Raw genomic sequence first — 21,761 nt, forward strand, 5'->3', positions numbered from 1 at the left:
CTCAGCCTAGTATGTGCAGATCAACCGGTGGCCAGACACTTCCTGCAGGCGGGACACAAGGTAACTGATCTACGCTTTATTTCCCTGTACAGGCATTGAGCTGCTATGTATATTGTGCTACAGATATATTAACAATTTTAAAAAACATTTTTTCTCTCATGCTATTTTTCCAGTGTTATGTTCACAGGTCTGTGTTTAACACTTTTGTTTCTTTGCTTTTAGAATTGCATATAAGCACTGCTATTATGTATATATTTTCCTTGGTATATGTATGACACTGTAAAGTAAGATTTATTTAATTAACTTTTTTTGTATTATCTCTGATTATTGGGCCTTGTTTATGTGTTACCATGGTTATCTAGTTTTGGCGCAATTTTCACTAATTGTTTGGTGGGTGGGGTCTATTGCTATATATTGCACACTGTGTTCACTTACACTATTGTCTGGTCTGAGGAAGGGGTCTGCGAACCCCGAAATGTTACCGCAATAAAGATTTAAAGTTTCTTTGAACTAAACCCAGCGAGTGCAGTCCCTTATTGGAACAAGACTGTGTGTATTACCGACTTTGCACCCTGGTTGATGACTTCACAGCATTGTGAGTGCAGACACACACGGAGGAGATATATATATATATATAAAACAACATTTAAAATTAGGGGGAAGTAAAAGGTGAGTTTAAAATCCTCCACTACGCACAAAATATAGAGAAAATAATTCATTGTGTAGTTCATTAACAAATCTAAATTACATTGTTTCCAATGCAGCAAATGATTCTGGGTAAGATATGCAAAATAGGTTCATAATGACACAACTTTTTACTTCAGGTCTGCTTTTCAGCAGATTCCTTTTACGCTGAAGCAGCTTATAAAGGTTGTCTCATTGTGAACCTAATTTGCATATATCACCCAGAATCCTTTGCTGCATTGGAAACAATGTAATTCAGAGGTTTTCAATTGGAAAAACAAGCCTTCTGGCCTTTCTAGATGTGTTAATGAACTACACAAGTTATTTTCTCTCTCTCTCTCTCTCTCTCTCTCTCTCTCTCTCTCTCTCTCTCTCTCTCTCTCTCTCTCTCTCTCTATTATTTATATAAATATATATATATATATATATATATATATATATATATATATATATATATATACACAAACACACACACTGGTTTGCAGACACCATTTACCAGTGAGCTCCTGGTAGTGCATTGATGCTCCAGGACCTACCTAGCTTTGCTCTTTAACAAACAAATATGAGAACAAAGTAAGTTTGATGATAAAAGTAAATTTGACAGTTGTTGAAAATGGTGTGCTCTGTCTGATCTAAATCATGAAAGTTTATTTTACTGTTTCCTCCCTGTTTTGTTGAATATGGAGATTGGAGTTGGAGATTTCTAGGCATGTTTGATTGGCTGCCATACATCACATGATGTGTCTTTATCCTGCAATACATATCACTTATATCAAGTAACATTACAATGTGTTCTTGTTTTAGCAAAAAAGTACAGAAAAGTTACTGGGAAAGAGATCTACTCAGATACACTAGAAAGTACCCCAATGCTGGAGAAAGAGAAATTCCCACAAGAGTTCTTTCCAGAGGTAAGTTTACAATGGGAAGGGCACATGACTAAATATAAACCGCATAACCCACCACATCCATTTATATTACACCATATCTAAATATTATTTCAATTTTATTTGTATTATTAGTTTCACTCATATTCATCATCACAGCACATGAAACAGAAGATGATTTCTTATCCCTGACTTGATATAAAGCTTTCGTATAGCAAAAGACAAAAAAAATGTAGTGTGTTCAGCTAAATAACCCACTTTCTCTTGTCCATTTATCTCACTAGAGGGTTATAGTTTCTCCTTTTGAGAAGGTGGAGGAGTTATCCTTTAAAAATTTATATATATATATAAATAAAATATATAATCAATGTATGAAAACAGAGATAGATGTGGCGCTAAAGGCAGCACGGTATATACTAAAGATACGGCAAGAGAAATACCTAATATTGATAATAACTGTTATACATAAATATGATAAAAATGATGAAAAAACAAACAGCGGACTCAAAAGTTATTAATAAACAGCGGACTCAAAAGTTATTAGTAAAATCTCAGAATCTTTATATTTGAAATTAATACTTTATATTTGAAATTAATACTTTGTTTTTTCATCATTTTTATCATATTTATGTATAACAGTTATTATCAATATTAGGTATTTCTCTTGCCGTATCTTTAGTATATACCGTGCTGCCTTTAGCGCCACATCTATCTCTGTTTTTATCATTTGGGTTCTCATTTAGATTGCCTCCAGAGTGCAATCTTATTTTGATGTGTGCAGGTATTTTTAGTGCTTAGAAGTTTTAATTTATTTTAATATTGTTACTTTATTTATTACTCTGGTTTAAAACTTCTTTGTCACTCTTTTGTATTTGGTCCTATTATGGATCTTTTCAGTTTAAGGGATTCTCTCCTCTCAGAAATAGAGGGCACAAATGTGAGTAATATGCACCATATAGAAGAAGACTTAGAAACCACATTGAATGATTTTGAAAGAATTCTAACTAAAGAACTTAGACATAAAATTGAATTAACTTTTATGAAAAAGTATGTAGAATCTAAGATTGTGCCAAGAGGTTTACGTTTAAAAAAGGAATGTAACTTTGAGTTACAAGATTTTCTATCTGTTGAGTGGTATGAGACATTAGAAAATGCTTCAATTAATCTAATGAATATCATTATAAAATCAAGAATGATAACTTTGGAAGAGAGTAAACTAAAAGTGGAAGATTTCAAAAAACGCCTTGATCCATCTAAAAAATCTAAATTATACGAGGAAAAACAGAAAGATATTATTCAAAACTTACAAAAGTTAAATAAAGATATTCTTGAGAGGAAATTAAGGAAAAAGAATAGAGACGAGCAGGATTATTCACAAACAAATACAGAATTAACATATAACGAAAGCACAAATACAAATGATACATCAGATACTTTTAATCCTGTAGTAGCAAGAGAAACAGCTACAAATTCGAATAAAAATCATCTCAAAGTATTTCAGAAAAAAACAGAAAGAAAAAGATAATCATAATGAAGGGAATCATAGAGAAATAAATAACCTTTATCAAAATAGACAGTATGAACATAATTACCGTTCTAACTATTCAGAGAATAGAAGAACAGGTCCCTATTACAATAATCAGGGACAAAATACTTATCAATACAATAGAGGGAATTATTACAATAGAGACAGGGAGTATAGATGGAATAGAGACCATTATACATATTCAAATAATAATTATTCCCAGAGAAACGGAAATCAGAATACTTTTAGAAATTATCCTCAGAGAAATGAAAACCCAAATAATTATAGAAACAATAGTCAACAAACTAACTGGAGAATCCCCACATCTAATAGCTTCAGCCCTTTAAGAAGAAGACTTGATTCAGACATTGAATATAGATACAATGAACCCTCTAATAGACCAGGAACCTCTAGGGATTTTTTAGAAGTGGAACAAAAAACAAATGCAAAGTTCAGAAGGGAAAAAAGGGACAGAGAGGAAGAAGAGGAAGAGGTAACAGACGAAAGGGAGAAACAAATGAGGATAAGATAAATACAGAGGGAATTTTTAACCTAAGTAATATTAAATTAAATAACATACAAGAAAAAGTTTTAAGTAGAGGTTTGACTTTTGCACCAACTACAAAACTAAATAAATTCGAAACACTAATCAACATTAACCAATACATCAGAAAACTAACGCTCAAAAGATATTTTATAAAAAATCCCCTGGAAAGCCAGTCACAAAATAAGATTAATGGAGATACTTCACCCTGCTACCAACATACTACTTTGAAAAATAAATCAAACTTTTACCCGACTAAAGATAAAGGAGATAATTTAACTCTGTTTGAAAATAAAGTCAAAAAAGATCTAGAAAAATGGGATGGTAAGAGTAAGTACATAAATTTTAATTTATCGAGAGAGGAACACAAAACACTCCAAGATTTAAGAAATAATAGGGATATTGTCATAAAGCAGGCGGACAAGGGTGGGGGGGTAGTTTTAATGAATACTAAGGATTATCTTAAGGAAGCTGCGAGAATTTTAGATGATAAGAATACTTATAAGAAATTATTAAACGATCCTATAATTAAACAAAAGCAAAATCTAGATAAAATCTTGACTGAAGCACAATCCAAAGGTTTATTAAATTTAAAGGAATTTAATTTTCTGACAATAAAATTTCCCAGAACCCCAACTTTTTACTTTTTGCCAAAAATCCATAAATCACTCATTAACCCACCAGGACGCCCAATAATTTCCGGAATTAACTCATTAACCTCCAACTTATCCCAATATATTGACCAATTCCTTCAGAAGTATGTAATTAACCTGCCAGCCTATCTTAAAGATTCTACACATCTACTGAATATTTTAAACCAAATAGATTGGAATGATAAATATCTGATGGTCACTTGTGACGTAACTAGCTTATACACAAATATTGAACATAATTTGGGCTTGTTGGCAGTAAAACATTTCCTAAAAAAGGATATAAACCTAAAAACAGATCAGTGTCATTTTATTTTGAAATGTATTGAATTTATTTTAACCAATAACTATTTTATCTTTGATGGGAAATACTATCTACAACAAAAGGGTACTGCAATGGGCACCAAGTTCGCACCCAGCTATGCCAACATTTTTATGGGTTACCTAGAAGAGTCTTTTATTTATAAAGGAGCATGGGGTGCGAACTTGGTAGCCTACAAAAGATTTATAGATGATATTTTCATAATTTGGAATGGTGATTGTGAATTACTCAACCTATTCTTAGAAGATCTTAACCAAAATAGTCTGGGTTTGAAATTTACAAGTGAAATAAGTAGTAAATCCTTACATTTTCTGGATCTAGAGATAAATATTATTGACCAAAAAATCCATACAAAGACGTTTTTCAAAAAAGTAGACGCTAACAATTATGTACACATGGAAAGCTGTCACTTAACTAAATGGATAGAAAATATTCCTACTAGCCAGTTTACTAGGATCAAAAAAAACTGCAGTAACATAGAAGATTTTGAAACTCAATCTTTAGTCTTAAAAGATAAGTTCCTGGATAAAGGATATGAAGTAAACAATGTCAATAAAGCAATTGAGACAGCAAGGTTGAGGGATAGGGAAGAACTCCTTAGAGGTAAAGAGAGAAGCCTCCAGAAAAATGACCAAGTGCCGAAATTGAACATACCTTTTATTACAAAGTATAATGCCCAACATAGCCATATAAAATCAATTTTAAATAAGCACTGGCACCTTATAAGGAAAGATCACATACTAGGAGACCATGTGAAGAAATACCCAGATATAATCTACACCAAAGCAAAAAATTTGAAAAATGAGTTAGCTCCTAGTATGTACAAAAGAAACAGAAACACAATAGATGTGGACTTAATGGGGTCTCAAATAAAAGGTTTCTTTCCATGCTATAGCTGTGTAGCTTGTAAACACAGCACAAAACTAAAGGAAATCGGTTCAACCACCAGAAACTACAGACACACCATAAAGGATATAATCAGATGTAGTGATAAGGGTGTTATCTACCTCCTCCAGTGTTCTTGTAAAAAGCAGTATCTAGGTCAGACCCAAAGGAAATTAAGGGATAGGATAAGAGATCATATAAATAATATTAAAAATGGTTTTGAGGGGCATTTTGTTTCTAAACACTTCAAAGAGTATCACAGTAGCAATATTAGCGAGCTTAGTTGGTGGGGTATAAAAAAGGTTAAACATGATGGTAGGGGAGGTGACTTTGAAAGATTAATTTTATACAAGGAAGCTGAACTGATTTTTAATTTTGGCACATTGGTACCGGATGGTTTGAATGCAGAACTAGACTTGAACCCTTTTATACATTAATATAAGCTATTAGCTTATGCTAGTTTTACGGGCACCTATTAAAATTTCCCCCCCCTACTTTTAAATATATGATATTTTAAATATATGATTCTTTTAAAAACAAAATTCTCAAATTAACATAAGATTATCAGCTAGATCAAACTTTAATGGAATATAAATTAATTTTTATCTTTTATATATGTTTTCACATTAATTTTAGAATATAAAAAAAAAAAATTTTTTTTCCTATGTTGGTTATTTATGGAGACTTACATTAAAACTTTGATTTTTATTAAAGGGATTCTTTCTATATTTATATTTATCTTGTACATATATATATATTTTTTATGAGATAGGTTATTTATTAATATATTGCATGAGATTTGTCAGTTAAGATTGCTTTATATTAGGGTGAAGTGTGTCTAAGAATCATTTGTTGCCTTTATGGTTTATTATAGTATATATATATTTTTTTATTAATAATAATATTTATGTTTTAGAAACTTATTTGCACTTTCTTAAATTATATTTAAGAATTACAAATTAAATTATGGGCTGTTGAACTTTAATATAACTATAGAATTGTTAAGTTTAAGCATTTATATGATTACTTTATAATTTTAGGCATTTAATGCACCAAGTATTGGGTTAACTGGTAAGGACAGATAATTTGCGACTCAAAATTCTCTCCAATATTTTAAAGGTCAAATGGTGGCTAGCCAGTAAGATATGACCCAAAAGAAATAAACAGGAAATTGAAATCACTATAAAAGGATAGTTCACTATGGACTGATCATCTTGATAAAGGCCGGTACACGGCTGAAACGCGTAGATGCAACTTTGAACTACTACCACTATCCATCAGAGCGCTCTGAGATTGTCCGGATTTCAAATTTCCCGCAGCAATACCGACAGGGGGAATCCCCACACTGATTGGAGGATTTCAGCCACGTGACGCTCGACCTGACGTCACACGCCAAACGTTTGCCGACGAAGCACCACGGCAGACAGGCTAACAGAAAAAAGCTGCGAGAAGGGACTTAGCTACCCGGTCACTACATACAGGAATCGACCGAAGTGTCTGGTGAGTCTCTGAATCTAAAAGAGAGCCTGCCCAGAGGTATTTGTCCTGCAGCGCAAAAGGTATTATCATTTAAACTTTCATAACTTGTCAGCTTGGATTGGGGATTCCTGTTGACTGTCTGGATACATTGAATTACTACAGAAACTAACGGGTCTCTTTGCTCATTTGACCTTCTAAATCAAATCCTTTTTTATTGTTGGATTTCTATATTTGACAATCATTTGCTAAGTGGACATTTCAGCCTTACCCACATTGATTTACGCTTAAGGGAAATCAGCTCCTCTTTTTTAGATATTACCAGTTTTTTATTATTAAATTAAACCACCGGTGGTTCATTTAGTGTTATTGTATATCATTTTTTATGTGTATTCCTATGTACCTTTAACTTTTGCTATCGATTGATTTTAACAAAGTATTAATTTCAAATATAAAGTATTAATTTCATATATAAAGATTCTGAGATTTTACTAATAACTTTTGAGTCCGCTGTTTATTAATAACTTTTGAGTCCGCTGTTTGTTTTTTCATCATTTTTATCATATTTATGTATAACAGTTATTATCAATATTAGGTATTTCTCTTGCCGTATCTTTAGTATATACCGTGCTGCCTTTAGCGCCACATCTATCTCTGTTTTTATCATTTGGGTTCTCATTTAGATTGCCTCCAGAGTGCAATCTTATTTTGATGTGTGCAGGTATTTTTAGTGCTTAGAAGTTTTAATTTATTTTAATATTGTTACTATATAATCAATGTATGGATTCCTCAATCTTAGTGATAAAGCTCTTATCCCACTTTGTTCCATTCCTGTGAATGAGACAAAACGTATGCTTACTCTGGTCATGATTATTTCAGTAACTGACAGTGATACCATGTTCCTTCTGTGGGTCCTCATCAAAAGTCCTCATACCTAGCCTCACAATATTTATCATATGAAGAAACTTGTACCCTTGGTCTGACTTTAAATGGACACTCAACCCAAATTTTTTCTTTCATGATTCAGATAGAGCATGCAATTTTAAGCAACTTTCTAATTTACTTCTATTATCAATTTTCTGCATTCTCTTGCTATCTTTATTTGAAAAGCAAGAATGTAAGTTTAGAAGCCGGACCATTTTTGGTTCACAACCTGAGTTGTCCTTGCTGGCTCCTTAGCTTAGATGCCTTCTTTTTCAAATAAAGATAGCACCTGCAGCCTCATCCATCTCTCTCCTTTTCCTCCTTTGAAGTTCACTGCATCCGACTATTCTCCCCCCTCTCCCTCAGGGTGGCAGTTATCTATCGCCCCCCTGGACCAACCTCCCAATTCATTGATAACTTCGCTGCCTGGCTTTCTCACTTTCTCTCTACAAATACACCTGCTTTAATCCTGGGGGACTTCAACATCCCCATTGATAACCCATCTGCCCCTGCTGCCTCTAAACTTCTCTCACTCACAAACTCCTTTGGTCTCTCACAATCCACCATATTCCCTACTCACCGCGACGGACACTCTATTGATCTAGTATTCTCCTACCTCTGCTCTCCCTCTGACGCCACCTGTCTCCCATTTCCCATCTCAGACCACCATCTGCTCACCTTTAAGCTTAATATACAGGCTAAACCTACTTCTCCCCCTCACCCCCGCACCTGTTGAAATCTGCACACTGTGGATCCTCTACAACTCTCCAACCTTATTCAAAAACACCTCCCCCACACTTCCACAATATCCTGCCCTGACCTTGCTACAACCCACTATAACAATACTCTCTCCTCGGCACTGGACACTTTCGCTCCTCCCCAAATACGCAAAACCCCACGTCGTCAGCTCCAACCCTGGCACTCTAACCAAACACGCTACCTGCAAAAATGCTCCCGTGCTGCTGAACGTGCCTGGAGGAAATCCCGCTCTGAATCAGATTTCCTTCACTATAAGTTCATTCTTTATTCTTACTCCTCTGCCCTTCACTTAGCCAAGCAAACCTACTTCTCTTCTCTTATATCTACTCACTCCACAAACCCTAAACGTCTCTTCTCCATTTTCAACTCTCTCCTTTACCCACCTTCACCACCCCCTTCATCTGCCTTTAGTGCTCAAGACCTGGCAGACTACTTTTTCAACAAAACAATTACCATCCAAAGTACTATCCCAACACAAGTCTGCAACCTTCCATCTCCGCCCCCGGCAACCCCCTCCACCACTCTCAGCACCTTCCCCCGTACCTCTGAGAATGAAGTGAGTTCCCTATTGTCTTCCTCACACCTCACTACCTGCCCACTTGACCCTATCCCTTCACATCTAATACCGTCTCTGTCTTCTACCCTCACTCCAGCTCTTACTCACATATTTAACCTATCCCTTACTACCGGTTCATTCCCATCTTCCTTCAAACATGCAAAGGTCACCCCCATCCTCAAAAAACCCTCCCTCGACCCCAATTCTCCTGCAAACTACCGCCCCATATCACTGCTTCCGCTAGCTTCAAAAGTCCTGGAAAAACTAGTCTTCAATCGCTTAACCCACTTCTTGTCCTCCAACTCACTGCTTGACCCCTTACAATCTGGCTTCCGTTCCCAACACTCATCTGAGACTGCCCTCACCAAAGTTACTAATGATCTTCTTTCTGCTAAAAAAATGGCCACTACTCAATACTTATCTTACTTGATCTGTCTGCTGCCTTCGACACAGTTGACCATCCCCTTCTCCTATGGACTCTCAGCTCTTTTGGGCTCTCTGACACTGCCCTTTCCTGGATCCACTCTTATCTCTCTTATAGGTCTTTTTCTGTCTCCTTTGCTGGTGGTGACTCCTCTCCATTGCCTCTGTCTGTTGGAGTACCTCAAGGCTCTGTTCTGGGTCCCCTACTCTTCTCTATTTATACATCCTCACTGGGAAAACTTATCAGTAGCTATGGCTTCAACTACCACCTCTATGCTGATTATACCCAGATCTACGTATCCGCCCCTTCACTCTCTCCTTCTGTCCTTGCTCACATCGGTGTCTGCTTATCTGGCATTTCTTCTTGGATGGCCTCTCACCACCTAAAAATCAATATGTCCAAGACTGAGCTCCTTCTAATCCCCCCCTCTAATTCTACCCCGGTTCCTAACTTTTCAATCACTGTTGGTGATACCACTATCTCTCCATCACCCCAAGTCCGTGTCCTAGGAGTTACACTTGACTCTAATCTGTCCTTCATTCCCCACATCCAATTGCTCTCTTCCTCCTGTCGCAACCATCTACGCAATATCTCCAAAATCCGTCCATTTCTGAGTGCTGAAACTACTAAACAGCTAATCCACTCCCTGGTAATCTCCCGACTTTACTGTAATAACCTACTAACTGGCCTCCCTCTCTCCCGCCTCTCCCCTCTTCAATCCATCCTAAATGCCTCTGCTAGGCTAATCCACCTCTCCCGACGCTCTGTATCTGCTGCACCTCTCTGCGAGTCCCTTCACTGGCTACCCATCCACAGCAGAATTAAATTAAAAATTCTCATCCTGACCTACAAAGCCCTTACCAACGTAGCCCCCCCCTACCTGTCCTCACTCATCAAGAAATATACTCCAGCCCGCCCCCTAAGATCCAACAATGACCTGCTCCTTCCATCTTCTACCATCACCTCCTCCCATGCCAGGCTACAGGACTTGTCTAGTGCAGCACCAACCATCTGGAATGCACTTCCCAGAGCTGTTAGACTTTCCCCTAACCTTTCCTCCTTTAAATGCTCCCTAAAGACCTTTCTGTTCATGGAAGCCTATCTCTAAATCAGTAAAAAATGAATTCTACCTGCCTAACTGCTGCCCCATCTAACTCCACACTAACATCATTCTCACCTTTGCAGTCCCCACCTCCTGTTTCTCACCCTCCTACCATCTAGATTGTAAGTTCCCACGGGAACAGGGCCCTCAATTCCCCCTGTATTTGTTTTGTTAAACTTTGGTGTGTTCTATATTGTATTGTACTGTACTTTTATCTTTGTACCCATGGACAGCGCTGCGGAATCTGTCGGCGCTTTATAAATAAAGAATAATAATAATAATAGGAGTACGATAGAAAGTTTTTTAAAATTGCATGCTCTATCTGAATCTTGAAAGAAAAAAATTGGGTTTAGTGTCCCTTTAACCACAATAACACACCCTGAATAGTACAGCAATCTTGAGTGTTGAGTGTGCTTGCAACAGCCATGGAGACTGCCAAATCCCTAAAGTTAAAGTCCACAAACAACGGTCCACAGCACCTCAACTTAAAGGGCCATGATACCCAAATGTTTAAACACTTGAAAGTGATGCAGTATAGCTGTAAAAAGCTGACTAGAAAATATCACCTGAACATCTCTATGTAAAAAAGAAAGATATTTTACCTCAAAAGTTATAGCCACATCCCATTGTAAAGGACTTCTAAGCAGCAAATCAGTATGTCTTTCCCGGGACAGCCGAAGGGTTGTGCCTCGGGCACTCTCGTGTTATTTCCCTATTCAGTGTAAGGAAGTTTACAATGAAATCTCATGAGAGTTAAGCCAAATCTCATGAGATCACAGTAAAAGAGTTCATGACCTCAGCACTGCTGATGCTGATTGGCTGCTGTTCATTTCTTCATTTTTTTTATACCTGCAGCTGAGCTGCAGCTAAGTATAACTTTTTACACAGAACTTACTCTGCTGAGCTGAGGCAGTTGTGAGGTAAAATATCTTCCTTTTTTACATAGAGATGCTCAGGTGATATTTTCCTGTCAGCTTTTTACAGTTATACTGCATCAGTTTCAAGTGATTTAGCATACAAGTATTATGTCCCTTTAATTCATATCTTCTTTATTAAAGACAGAAAAAGTGCAGAATGTGACATTTCGGAGGATGCTTGATTAAAGGGGAAACATTCTGTATTTTATCTGTCTTTAATAAAGAAGATACGAATTAAGTTGAGGTGCTGTGGACTGTTGTTTGCTGACTTTAAGCAATTGTCTTTTCTCCCTGTTTTTAAAGGGACATAACCCCCCCCAAAAAAAAAAACCCCATATAAATTCATGATTTAGATAGAGCATACAATTTAAAAAAAATAAAATCCAATTTATTTCTATTATGAAATGTTCTTTTTTATCTTCTTATCCTTTGTTGAAAAGCAGGAAGGAGTGTGCACGTGTCTGCAGTACTATATGGCAGCAGTTTTGCAACAGTGTTATACATTAGCAAGCGCACTAGATGGCAGCACTATTCCCTTCCATTTAGTGCTCCAGATGTGTGCACACTACCTATCTATATATCTCCTCAACAAAGAATAAAAAAAGAAAGAACACTTGATAATAGAAGTAAATTGGACACTTTTTAAAATTGTATTCTCTATCTGAATCATAAAATAAAAAGTTTGGCTTTCATGTTATTTTAAGTCTGTCTTTCTGACATTGAAACAAATGGAAGAGATATCAGATCTCAGTACTACTGAAAGTAGCTTTCTTCAGTCATCCAAGAGATCATTGTGGAAATCTAATACATCTTCTTGATGTGGATTAAAGGTCAATCATGAGGTCTATGCAAGCAATACCCAGCTATGCTAACCTATTTCTAGGTAAATGGGAAGAAGATTTTACCATCAAGCATGAGCTGGGTACAAATCTTGTACTATATAGGAGATTCATTGATGATATTTTCTTTGTATGGAAGGGAAGCTATGGAGATTTGGATCGATTTATATCCGACATGAATAATAATGACATAGGAATCTCTTTTACCTACACATATAGCATGGTCAAGACTACTTTTCTTGATCTAGATATAGAAATAGTTGATAATGACATCACAACCACAACACATTTCAAAAAGGTAGATTCGAATAATCTCATACATTTCAATAGTTGTCATCATAAACAATGGAAAGAAAATATCCCTAAGGGCCAATGCCTAAGAGTCAGACGTAACTGCTCCAGAATAATAGATTATGAACAAAAAGTGTGAATATTAGAATAAAAATTCATGGAGAGAGGGTATGCCACAGAGTCCATTAAAGATGTAATTGAAAAAGTAAGGAATATAGAGACAGTCTACTTCAATATAAACCAAAAAAGAAAGTGAACTATGAACTAGAGGAAGAGGTGGTAAATGTACCTATGGTGACTAATTATAATAGTGATAATTATCAATAAATAAAAATCATGAGAAAGCACTGGCACATACTACAAACAGACCCCTAATAGGAGGGAAAATGCCAGAACAACCGAGAATAATATATAAAAAAGCGAGAAATATTAAAAATACTTTGTCCAAGTGAATTTAAACAATCAAAGAATGCACACAGGGATAGAGATTTGAAAGGAGACCCAATAGAAGGCTTCTTCCCATGCTTCACTTGTAGATCTTGTAAATTTAGCAATAAGTGCAGAGATAAAATAAAGTCAAAATGGCTATATATACAAGATTAAAGACACAGTGAGATGTCAAGCTAAAGGAGTAATCTATATTATTGAATGTTCTTGTCATAAACAGTATATAGGGGAAACCACACTACACTGCAAGAACGTATAAGAGAACATTTGTCCTGTATTGGAAAAGGTAATCAAGATACACATCTTTATAATCACTTTCGAATAGTACATCAAAACAATGTTAAACATTTTAAATTCTGGGGGGACTGGAGGGAGGGGGGGGGAATTTTGATATAAAAATATTGAAAAGAGAGGCAGAGCTAATATACAATATGCAGACCTTATATACAGAAGGTCTAAATTCAGAAATAGATATTTCTCCTTTTTTAACATGAACAAACCAATGATTATAGCAGTATGCCAATATTATGCACAACACTTTAGGTATCATTCACTATATAAGATAGTTTATTTAATGTGGAAATACACAAATATTAGGTATATATACCACAAATTTAGCAATAAAAACATTTATTTAATCACAGATATGATAATAATAAATACAAATAAAAATTAGAAATTTTGATAAAGTCTTTTAATAAAAAAATATTTAGTGTAATTTATTTAGAATTTAGAACACACATTTAATTGTTTAAGTAATTCATTATTTCTAATCTTAATAATAGGGCACCATTCACCAAAATGATAAAGATCACTATATCAGAAGCATTTATTTATGTATTTTAGGTGGTTTATTGGGAATAATGTAATGGTAGCTAATTTCTTACTCTCTGTGCATCTTTTTATTTTCATATTCTTTTATTTTGATTTCTTTTTCTATATATTTCTCATTTTTCTTTTTGATTATTTTTTACTTTCCTAATTTGATAATGAGTAAATAAATAAACCCTAAGACTGTCTAATATGAACAATTTGGTAGACATTGTGAATATTGCTATCTATATGATGTATATAAGGGAAATTTTATTTGTAGGAAACAATCATATCATTCCATTTTAAGAAATCTATTCTGCACCTAAACACACAAATCCAACAGAAATTGGATATTTTATTTGTAGGAAATAATTATATCAATCCATTTCAAGAAATCTATTTTGCACCTAAACACACAAATCCAACAAAAACTGCAATGAATAAAAGACTAAAAAGGAATAAAACACATTAATCCACCTTAAGAAATTGAGTTTGCATCTGAATATACAAAACCACCTTAAAACATGATTAAGAGAGCACCAATGAAAAGTAAAGGAGGGCTATTTAAAAAGGCCAGACAAAACAAAATATCAACAGTCTTGATAAAGCCCATGCAGTGGTGAAACGCGTAGACTTGGAGAACCCCGAATAACTGAACAGCTGGAAAACCTACCCCAACTATAGAGGGTTAAAGGATAAGGAAACTTTTCTTGCGACGGCCGTTGCTACTTTGTTACTTTGTATCCAGCTTCTTCAATACTCTCGGCAGTCAGGTGACGTTACATACATCGGTTACACAGACGCCAATTGAGCAACAGTGGAATCCAGGCACTATCTTCCGCTAGCAGTGTGGAGACGTTTTTTTAAAAGGTCTGTACAAAGGAGCTGAGAACCCTAAGACTTGTAAGACTGTTTCAATAACACAGGCGGTAAAAGCTTTCTATAGAGAGAGAGAGAGAGAGAGAGAGAGAGAGAGAGAGAGCAAAAGAGAGGGGGGAGAGAGCGCAAAAGAGAGGGGGGGGGGAGAGAGAGAGCACAAAAGAGAGAGGGGAGAGAGCGCGCAAAAGAGATGGGGGAGAGAGAGCACAAAAAGAGATGGGGGAGAGAGAGAGCTCAAAAGAGAGGGGGAGAGAGAGCAAAAGAGAGGGTGAGAGAGAGCGCAAAAGAGAGGGGGACAGGGAGAGCGCAAAAGAGAGGGGGACAGGGAGAGCGCAAAAGAGGGGGGAGAGAGAGAGCGCAAAAGAGGGGGGAGAGAGCGCAAAAGAGAGGGGGAGAGAGAGCGCTCAAGAGAGAAGGGGGAGAGAGAGCACGAAAAAGAGAGGGGGGAGAGAGAGAGCGCAAAATAGAGGGGGGAGAGAGAGCGCAAAAGAGAGGGGGAGAGCGCAGAAGAGGGGGGGAGAGAGAGCGCGCAAAAGAGAAGGGGGAGAGAGAGCACGAAAAAGAGAGGGGGGAGAGAGAGAGAGAGAGAGCAAAAGAGAGGGGGGAGAGAGAGAGCGCAAAAGAGAGGGGGAGAGAGCGCAAAAGAGAGGGGGGAGAGAGAGAGCGCAAAAGAGGGGGAGAGAGAGAGTGCAAAAGAGAGGGGGGAGAGAGGGGGAGAGAGCGCAAAAGAGATGGGGGAGAGAGAGAGCGCAAAAGAGATGGGGGAAAGAGAGAGCACAAAAGAGAGGGGGAGAGAGAGAGCACAAAAGAGAGGGGGGGAGAGAGAGCACAAAAGAGAGGGGGGAGAGAGAGTGCAAAAGAGAGGGGGAAGAGAGAGAGCGCAAAAGAGAGGGGGAGAGAGAGCTCAAAAGAGAGGGGAGAGAGAGAGCTCAAAAGAGAGGGGAAGAGAGAGAGAGCGCAAAAGAGAGGGGAAAGGAGAGAGCGCAAGGGGTGGGACCGCTGTACTGCAAAAAATGGCCTGTGTGAACGGGCTTTAGGGCTAGTTATATATATTATATTAGCACAGCCCTTAGATATATATATATATTATTATTATTATTTTGTATTATTGAACACACTCTTTGTAGCATTTTAATTTTAAAATTCTATTTTTATTGTATATCCGTATTCAATTTTTAGCAAATTAGTACAATTTTGAATGATTTCAGGACACAATATTTTTGTGCAAACCACAGATATAGTTTTGTACATTTCACCTACTCAGTATGTGCAGCAAGCACCTTTGTATTCTGAATTTTGACTATTGTGAAGTCAGCTTACTTTTGCTAAATCCTCACTGGGGACAAATGAAGGAAAAACTATTTTTCACTCTATCTTCACTTCAGTGCACATTCCAAATAAGAAGATTTTTTCATTCCTGGTTAGTACTACAGATGTCTTGCAATAGCACCTTGTAGATCTGAAGGTATTGCAGAAAGTTTTACACAGCTGCCTTTGATTGAAATTGAGCCGTTATAAATTACAGCATTTTTCCATGAACATAGCATTTTCACCACATCCTTCCTTCTGGTACTCAACGTGTAATTTATCTTTTTGTACTTTAGTAAAATGAATAAAATGTAAAAGTTTGTGGAAGTTCTGTTACATAATTTACATTCTTATCTCCAGCTGTAGGCAATTTATGGGCTATAATAATAATAGTAATTATTATTATTATTATTATTATTAATATATATATATATATATATATATATATATATATATATATATATATATATATATATATATATATATATATCTATATATATATATATAATAAAATGTGTTAGAGTATTTTATTATTGGAATGTTGTTTGCATATAAATGTATTTAAAGTGGGTTTCAGAGCAGCAATGCACTAATAGCCGAACACATATTGTGAGCCAATGACAAGAGGCAAATATAGGTAGCCACCAATCTCCTATTAGTGCATTGCCACATGGGAGCCTACATGGTATGCTCTTCAACAAAGGAAAGTAAGAGAACAAAGTACATCTTATAACAGAGTTACATTTTATTATAGAATTGTCTATTCCAGCCAAATAGAAATTTGATCCTAGGGAATAGTTTTGTACAACTTATAGTTCCTCTGCTGAGCTATTTTACACACCTGTGCTTAAGCTTGTTGCATTTACATTCTGTTGGTATCATTTGTTGAAAAGCATATCTACCCAATGGTTCCATGATGGAATAATTCTGTCATTGGTCATTTAGGGGTTAAACATACTACAAATATCTTTAATATTTAAAGGGACAGTGTACTGTAAACTGTTTTTTTTTTTTCCATAATGTGTTCCCAATTACTTCTTATACCAACTTCAGAGTTAAAAATGTATAGGAAATTGCACATTTTGTTTTTTTTTATATGAAATAGTGGATTATGCTAATTGAAACCACAACCCAATACAATAAACTGAGGTTGTAGGGAGAGCAGACCTAATTTTCTTATCTAATTATTAAACACAATTCTCCTCATCTAATGTCTTACTGTTTACTCAAAGAGCAATACTTAGAGAGGAACAATGGAAAAATTAAGGTTTTGGTACCCTCTCTATCACAGCCCCATTGGAAGCATGATTTCATTTAAAAACATCTTGTTTACATAGTTTTTTTTATAACTATTACCTAAATACTGAATTTTTCAGAATAGGTGAGGATACAACAGGAAAAATCATCTATTTTAAATGACAAATAATAATAAAGGAGTCATATGTAAATCATGTAATACACTCCAGCAGGTAAAATGGATCATTGGGTGAAAAGAAAAAAAATACAGCTTACTGTCCCTTTAAACAACTAGTATAATTAAAAAAAAATACATCTACATTATATTCTTTGCTATGAGTACATCATTATATCTTGCATCTATTTACTGTATACCCCTTTAAAGGCTTAAGACTGATTTCCCTTTCATTTTATTACCGCTGTTTAAGGATTATCTAAAAGTAATTACAGTGATTGAAATATAATGCTATTCAAAATAATTACAAGCCACAGCATATAAAACTAACAAAACTTTCTGCGCTAATTTATGGGGCCTCTTGGCAAGATATGACTCTGAAAAGATACCTCTGGGAACAGCACTTCAGATAATGTTAGAGCATTTAAAAAAAATCTGATTTGTGTAGTCTATCAGGGCTGAGTCATTTTTTTATTATTTTTTAGCCCTAGTGAGAAATTGGTTGTTATCATACATCACAGATACTGCTCAAAGCTCTTATGAAAGATGAATTAATTTCACTAATGCTTTAATGCAAACCTTTCATGGGGAAGGCTGTATGCGATAACCTTATTGCCGAATCTCCTTTCTCAATAGTGATTTATGTTTTCTTTTAGTAGATGAAACTGCTTGTATTTACAATCCATCTGCTGCCTAAAAGAATCATATTATTAAGCAATTCAGGGAGAAGAGACATTGTTGTCGGGCAGATGCTAAAATCTCCTTATCTAGAGTTTATATTGTTTAGATACTAGATATTTAAATTTGCAGATATTTAAATCTCCACTAAATTCCATCTTAGAGGTACGACAATAAATTTGAAATATGCTGTAAACAGACTAGGAAAACTCATTTCTGTTTAGGTTAGGAATCAGTCATTGACAGGACTATAAAAATGTAGATTTCCCAGTAGAAATACTGTTTTTTTGTGTCAATTGACAAAAGTGTGTTCTTATGCATTTTATCTGTGCACATCAATGACATTGCTTGTCATTTTCCCCCAAGGGCCAGAGTTAGAGACAACACAGATCAGTCATGGCAGAGAAAATAGCAATACATATACACATGAGCAAAGTAGGTAGATTTGTATCTACTGATTGATCAGTTAATCTATAGATCTGTGTGTTCTGTAGCAATCTTGTATATATAAACAGAGAAACATACATCAGTTCAAACTAAAAATAAATAAATGTGGTGCTTAAAGGGAAATCAATGTATGAAACATAATGGTTTGCTTTAAAACACCAAAATCATTACTTGTTTTCTTGCTAAACGAGGAGTTAGAAAATGTTTGGTGTAGCCAATGCCTACAGCTAGGTAAGGGTTCCACCCTTACAGAACTTAAGTTCTATTGTCACTTGATTTCTGCAGCAAATATCCTCTACTGAGCATGGTCAATAAACTGTGTGCAGCTATTTTATGGTGTCTCCTAGCAACACTTCAAATGAAAATCTGCTCTTTTGCCTTCTTGTAGAGACCACGACCCCCTTGTGGGGCAGTGACAGGAAGTCATGGACCCTTCACAAATGAAGTAAAAAATAAATAAAAGGTTAAATCAGTTTATACATTTGCAAGAGCACTAGATGGCAGCACTGTTTCCTGCCATGTAGTGCTCCAGACACATACCTAAGTATCTCTTCAACAAAGAATACCATGGGAATGAAGCAAATGTGATAATAGAAGTAAACTGCCGACACGTGCACACTCCTGAGCCCACATCCCTTCTTTTCAACAAAGGATTACAAGAAATAAATTGGTAATAGAAATAAATTAGAAAGTTGTTTAAAATGTTATGCTCTTTCGGAATCATGAAAGAAAATGTTTGGGTTTTATGCCCCTTTAAATTAGGTGACAGCACAGGACATTCAGATTTTTGTAGGACAGTCCCAAATGTGGGAAGTCTGTCCCTAATTTTTCAGGTGTCCCAGATTGTACCAAATTTGCCTTGCAGGGTGTTGCCTTACTTATTTAGTGCAAGATGGCCTCAAATGCACTCTATTTAGTGCAAGAAATCAGTAATCCTATAAGGTGTGAGAGCGCTTACCCTAGAGGGAAAAGTGATTACCCGTTCTAAATAAGTAGCACTCATTTTTTGACTGTCTTGTGGCTTCATGGAGACATTAGGGTCACATTTTTGTATATATTACTGCATAGGTCAGCAGCAGGTTTATGTGCTATGTTGGAATTCCGCTATGCAAATTATTGGGGCAATACAGCCAATGAGAAGCTGTTCCAAAAGGAAAAGAAAGAATGGCCAATTAGAAGCTTCTTATTCGCTATGCCACCAAATGACTAACAAAAAAAATAGTTTTTTTTGGAGGAACAGCTGGTGTATACGGCAGTGGGAAATATTCAAGCTATTTATAAATGAAGAAAATAGGGAAATTTAAGTTGGGAGAATTATATAAAAGGTCATCGCTACACAATAAATTGCGGGATTAAAAATAATATTTCATTAAACGCTTTTTTATTTAGTTTTTTATTTTGGTTAGTTGAATGGAAGCTCACTGGCTGCTAAGTTAAACCCTCACAATTCTATTGGTGGACGCTTTTTTAAATGCCTAAGTATTTTTAGCCTGTGACTTAATGCAAACAGCGGTTGTGTAGCACAAATTTATAAAAGCTATAGACTCAAGTCGAGAATTATAACATTACCAGTCTTTCTACTGCTTATTTAAAAAGTAGATTTTGTAGCACAAACTGAACTAACATTTGACCCTGTGTGTCCCATTTTTCTAAGCTCTTGTACATTTTTCTGCATTATAAAATATAATCTTTTATTTAATAGTGGATCTGAAGTGCAGACTTTTGAAGCGGCACTTGGGAACTAGAATTGTATTTATAGAACATATTCATCAGTGAATAGACTGTCCTAAAGCATTAAATTGTGGTTGCAGGAAGAAATGTATTTCCAGTCTCACACTTTGAGCATTAAAGCACAACAGGGGCTATGCATCAAGCGCTAGAAAAAAAATAAATTTACGCTCAATTTTTTTTATTTTTTTTTTGCTGTTGGTAATCAAGTTTGGACACTCATATGTAAGACACTGAGAGATATTTTTAATGCTGCTAAAGAAGACAGTTACAGAATTATTTGTTGGTGTGGAATATAAAACAAGATCTTAGTGTTATAGCATCAACCCTATAATCCTTAAAGGGACATTAAACCCAACATATTTATTTCATAATTCAGATAAAGAATACAATTTTAAACAGCATCCCAATTTACTTCTATTATCTAATTTGCTTCATTCTTCAGATATCCTTTGTTGAAGAAAAAGCTATGCACATGGGTGAGCCAATCACACGATGAATCTATGTGTAGCCACCAATCAGCAGCTACTGAGCCTATCTAGATATGCTTTTCAGCACAGGATATTAAGATAATTAAGCAAATTAGATAATAGAAGTAAATTAGAATGTTGTTTAACATTACATGCTCTTTCTGAATCAAGAAAGAAAAAATTTGGGTTTCATGTCCTTTTAAATAAACTGAAAAAACAAATGTGGGCGCCACATAGTGTACTTGGTGTGATACAAATTTACCCCAAAGAGACCCTGCAATCAGCTACTCACATGCAGTCGCACACCAAATAAATGACTTCTATGAACCAGCTAGGCGTTTAAGTCCCCAGCTAACTCAAATCCAGCGCAGCAGCAGAAGTGTAATGTTAAAATATTTAATTAAAATGATATAAACACAGAGATATGCTTATAAAAATATGGAATATAGTATGTGCAATAAGCAACATCTTTCTGGGCCCTTAAAGGGATAGTCTACTTAAAAATTGTTATTGTTTAAAAAGATAGATAATCCCTTTATTACCCATTCCCCAGTTTTGCATAACCAACACTGTTATATTAATATACTTTCTTTCATGTAATTAGCAAGAGTCCATGAGCTAGTGACGTATGGGATATACATTCCTACCAGGAGGGGCAAAGTTTCCCAAACCTTAAAATGCCTATAAATACACCCCTCACCACACCCACAATTCAGTTTTACAAACTTTGCCTCCTATGGAGGTGGTGAAGTAAGTTTGTGCTAGATTCTACGTTGATATGCGCTCCGCAGCAAGTTG

General features: G+C 35.7%; 1 protein-coding gene across 1 annotated transcript in view; it reads left to right on the forward strand.

The window, feature by feature from the left end:
- The window catches only part of INPP5A (inositol polyphosphate-5-phosphatase A), an 878,314-nt gene that overhangs the window by 535,672 nt on the left and 320,881 nt on the right, over window positions 1-21,761 (forward strand). The window contains exon 6 of the mRNA XM_053692598.1: window positions 1,489-1,592. Within this exon, the coding sequence (XP_053548573.1) occupies window positions 1,489-1,592 (104 nt within the window). The remainder of the gene's footprint in view (window positions 1-1,488; window positions 1,593-21,761) is intronic.

Source organism: Bombina bombina, chromosome 9, assembly GCF_027579735.1.
Source record: "Bombina bombina isolate aBomBom1 chromosome 9, aBomBom1.pri, whole genome shotgun sequence".
NCBI classification, from domain to species: domain Eukaryota; kingdom Metazoa; phylum Chordata; class Amphibia; order Anura; family Bombinatoridae; genus Bombina; species Bombina bombina.